At 35.9% G+C, this 4,234-nt stretch overlaps 1 protein-coding gene across 2 annotated transcripts; it reads left to right on the top strand.

Annotated features, from left to right (window-relative positions):
- Positions 1–1,530: 1,530 nt before the first annotated feature.
- Positions 1,531–3,728, top strand: LOC114175844 (protein LOL1-like). Of its 2 annotated transcripts, none has more exons than XR_003602929.1 (6): positions 1,531–1,865; positions 1,987–2,128; positions 2,595–2,708; positions 2,802–2,915; positions 3,009–3,165; positions 3,416–3,728. XR_003602929.1 is itself a non-coding variant. In XM_028060673.1 (6 exons), the coding sequence occupies exons 2-6, from the start codon at positions 2,068–2,070 to the stop codon at positions 3,464–3,466; spliced, it is 456 nt and encodes a 151-aa protein (XP_027916474.1). In that variant the 5' UTR covers positions 1,558–1,865; positions 1,987–2,067; the 3' UTR covers positions 3,467–3,728. The 2 variants fall into 2 exon arrangements, 1 of the variants encoding a protein (XP_027916474.1); XM_028060673.1 differs by having other exon boundaries at positions 1,558–1,865; positions 3,050–3,165.
- Positions 3,729–4,234: the final 506 nt, after the last annotated feature.

Here is a 4,234-nt window from a genome sequence, read left to right as displayed (position 1 = left end):
AATAAAGTTCAAACAAACTCAAGTTCATACAAGTCCAAATAATTATAAAAATAAATATAAAATGATCTTCAACATAATGAAAATTCTTTAATTAGTGCTTTGATCAACAAGTCCACTTTCTATATGTGTGCCAAGTATTCTTATTTTGATTCTATTATTTAACAACAAGTACCATAAACGTCACTGTTTATATAGAGTTTGATGTATATGCCCAATTTTAAAGAAGTGAAAGAGAAGAATGTCGAGGGATATACTTGGAAGAATGAAGACAAAAGACAAGATGTGCAGCCTAGAAAAAATTACGTTAGAATGTTTTTTACTAATATATATATATATATATATATATATATATATATATATATATATATATATAAGGGTATTTTTGTTAATTAAAGTTTAGCGGGTACGGGTATCCACGAGTATGGATACTATGTTACCCGTACCCGCCCTGTTAACATGCGGGTATCAAAAATATCCGTACCCACAGATAGCAAATATCCATTTTTAATATCCGTTTTCCTACCCATTGCGAGTTTTATCCACAGATATCCGCAGGTACGGATATTTTTGACATCTCGAATAAAGTCTTAAAGTTATAGTTTATTTAGATAAACAGTAGCAGTGTAAGAAAATAAATGTTCCAACCCTCTGCCACAACAAGTTAACCGATTTTATCAATGCTCACCTCAATCTAAATTTCGTTTTCTTTTTTAGCCAACAAGTATGTTCTATACTAGAACCAATTTTGTTAAACCATTAAAATAAATAAAAGTGTGTTGTATTTGATTTGATCCTATTGAATGACTCAGAAGAATTAATGTGCTACAAGTAGGTGACTTTTCCATGGCCCATGCTTATAGAAAATAAAAAATAGGTTGAAAGATATATGAAAAATGAAGATGTATTTAAGAGAGGTTGAATGAGGAAGAGAAAAAAAAAATGCAGAGGTGAATAATTGAGTGACACATGTAGAACAATAATGGTAGGAATATCCAGTTAGGATGAGAGTTAGAACGCGGAGAAAATCCAACAAAACTACACTTTGTGGTCCCTTATGCCTCTCTAATGCTTATCTCTGCTTGTTTTTGGTTCTTTCTAATGTTGCTTAGTCCACCCATGCCTCACTTCCCAAATTTTCATTCTCTCTTCCTTTCTTCTCATTTTCTTATAAATAAACCTACTTTCCTCTTTTCCCCATACCGTATCTACAATGTTTGAGAGTATTCTTGTTCTATCCACTTTTACAAGAATAAGGACACTCACTTGAACCAACACCTGCTTAATTACCTTAAAAAAGATTAATTTTTCATGATGTCTGCATAGTTAAACAGTGCTTCTCCTCTCGAAGAAAAAATGTCTTGGAAAACAAAAACAGAAAGAACAGTGACTAGGATTCTATTTTTTTTTTTTTTGTCTTTAAAAGGGAGGTAGGGTGTGTGTGTGAGAGTTGAACTTGGTTGTTAACAAATCCAGTTAATGCACGTTTAACTAATTGAAAGTTAAGAGTGTTATGCCCTAAAAATATTAAAGAGTATTAACAGTGTGAGATGGAAGGAAGGTGCGAAAGTGGCTGGTCCAAAATCTTGTCTATTAACTGCATCGGGTTGTCCTCAGGTACATGGGCACATGGGTAAAAGGGTGAGAAAGCTGAACAAATTGGGCCACTCTACATCATAGCAAGTTGGAGCAGGACTATTTTCCTCTTACATAAATACCACACTCTCAGTGAAAGGCCTTAGCTTAACTCTTATAGTCTTCTATGAACTCTTTTCCTACAGTTTCATGCATAGAGAGAACCTCTTCATTTGACTCTTACTTTATCATCTGCTTTACCATTTGATTTGCTGGCACCTTCTACTTCACGGGTTTCCTTCTCCCTCTACATCATGTCTTTCTGTTCCATCACCATGTGCATCAAACTTTTTTTTTTTTTTCTATCTTTCCCTCCCCAGATTGAGTCTTTACTATATTTGCTTACTTTTTCAGGAGCTGAAAAAAATGGGAGAAACTGCTTTGTTCTCTGAGTAGAGTTCAGCAGAGAAAGATAACATTTTTTAATCCTTTATAATGCCAGTTCCACTTGCCCCCTACCCTGCACCACCAACTCCTTATACACCACCTGCTAATGGTATCTTATCCGCCTTTCCTTTTCCTCAACTTCTTGCCAACAAATCTTCCCATCATCTCATTGCTTTTTGGTGATGGAATTATTGGAGATTTGAATTCTTACTTCTTTTGCATCATTTAGACAAATTCTAAAATTGAATGTAAAAGTAGCATAACTGAAAAGAAACAATAATTCCTCTTTTCCTTTGGCTAAGAGGATAAATGATGGATTAGGTATGAGGATTCTTAAGTGAGATTCCTTTGAGACTCTGATTTGAGTGGAATGTGTGGATTTGAGATGGTTCATTATATGCTTTTCCTTTTTAATTTTGGTTTTCTGAAATAGTCCAATTTCTCATCTGGTGGCTTGTAGTTTGTAGATTGAACCTCTCTTTGAGAGAGAATGAATGCTAGAGCATTTAGAATGTTGTGGCTATATGTTTGTTACTTAGAGTTATTTATACATGAAAAATTTTGTTGAGTGCCAGGTGCACAGAGTCAACTTGTCTGTTCTGGATGTAGAAACCTTCTGATGTATCCAGTTGGAGCCACCTCTGTGTGCTGTGCTGTTTGCAATGCAGTCACAGCAGTGCCACCTCCTGGTATGATGCAGTTTCTCCTCACTGAGTCTATTACTCTTTATGTAATTCCACTGGTGTGTATGTTATGTGAAAGTTGTGTGATTTCAATGACAGGCACAGAAATGGCCCAGCTAGTTTGCGGAGGTTGCCATACACTACTCATGTACATCCGAGGAGCGACAAATGTGCAATGTTCTTGTTGTCACACGGTGAATCTAGCTTTGGAAGGTATTTTAGTACTGATGTTTAAAGAATTGTGTATGCATGATGGAGAGAATTTAGGAGATGTTTGTGTTGTGAGCTAAATCATTGTGGTTTAAGTCTCTATTTTGTGGGTAAGCATCAAGTGTGTATTGAATCAGCAAATCAGGTGGCACATGTCAACTGTGGGAACTGCAGGATGCTACTGATGTACCAATATGGAGCAAGATCCGTGAAATGTGCAGTTTGCAATTTTGTAACATCAGTTGGGGCCAATGTAATCTCTTGTCCCTGCCTAACTAGATTTTCTTTTAACTTTCTTAGTCTCAATCTTGCAAGTGTGTGTTTCTGTATCAGTAGAACAAATACCTTTTCCTCTATGTTTTGGCAGATTAGTTTTACTTTTTGATTGGTTGCAAATCATATCAAGCTTTTGTTTTGTACACTTAACAAATAGAAGGAATTTGAGAATTGCTTTTCTTTTTGTATAACAAAGTTATTGACTCTGGTGTTTGTAAATGATGTAGGCGACAACAAGCACCACTGAGCAGAAGTTCAACACTGTAACCATACAATAGGAAGGTTGGTTTTGCTAGTTATATATCGCCCTTAAGGAATAAAGAGTTATGAGATTGGAGAGAAAACTCTTTTTACATGTATAGAGTTATTTTTCCCATGCGTGATTGTATCAAATATTTTTGTTAGATTGGGTGTATGAAAATCCAATTACTGAACGTTTAACTAATTGAAAGTTAAGAGTGTTATGCCCTAAAAACATGTATTAAAAGCGTGAGATGGAAGGAAGGTCGAAAGTGGCTGGTCCAAAATCTTTTCTATTAATTGCATCGGGTTGTCCTCAGGTACATGGGCACATGGGTAAAAGGGTGAGAAATCTGAACAAATTGGGCCACCAGAAAGAACTCTAGCATGGTTTTGAATCTTGATTGGCCAACAATAGTTATAATGATCATGAAAGTAATAATAATGCTTCTGCTAAAGCAGTGATTAGTTATGATACTGTTTGTTCCTAATTAGATGCTGAGAAACACGACCCTAAAAAAAAGTTACTAGAGACAGAGAGAGGACCACAAAATAAAAGGAGAATGAGGTTAAGGTGAGACGTGTGGTGCATGGTTGTGTCGTGAAGATGCAGAGAGTGATGAGTACGATTGTGAGGTTGGGTCCTATTGTCCAGTTTTGGCAACGTAAACGTGGCGCATCATGCACCATCTAAATGAGTGTGCCAAGTTTTGCATCGCTCACGTGTTTTACTGTACCTGCCATTGCATTGCATTTGCATTTGCATTACGCACCAATGGTGAGGTCTAAAAGAAAGAAAGATGATG

This window comes from Vigna unguiculata, chromosome 3 (genome assembly GCF_004118075.2).
Source record: "Vigna unguiculata cultivar IT97K-499-35 chromosome 3, ASM411807v1, whole genome shotgun sequence".
In the NCBI taxonomy this organism is placed as follows: Eukaryota; Viridiplantae; Streptophyta; class Magnoliopsida; order Fabales; family Fabaceae; genus Vigna; species Vigna unguiculata.
The sequence above is the reverse complement of the archived record's forward strand: the minus strand, read 5'-3'. Positions and strand labels throughout refer to the sequence as shown.

What these genes read in the sequence shown, in the direction of transcription:
- LOC114175844 (XM_028060673.1), top strand. Translation starts at nt 2,068, where the DNA reads ATGCCAGTTCCACTTGCCCCCTACCCTGCACCACCAACTCCTTATACA. An exon ending in TTATACACCACCTGCTAATG is followed by an intron (nt 2,129 to 2,594) that starts GTATCTTATCCG and finishes GTTGAGTGCCAG; the next exon opens with GTGCACAGAGTCAACTTGTC. An exon ending in CACAGCAGTGCCACCTCCTG is followed by an intron (nt 2,709 to 2,801) that starts GTATGATGCAGT and finishes TTTCAATGACAG; the next exon opens with GCACAGAAATGGCCCAGCTA.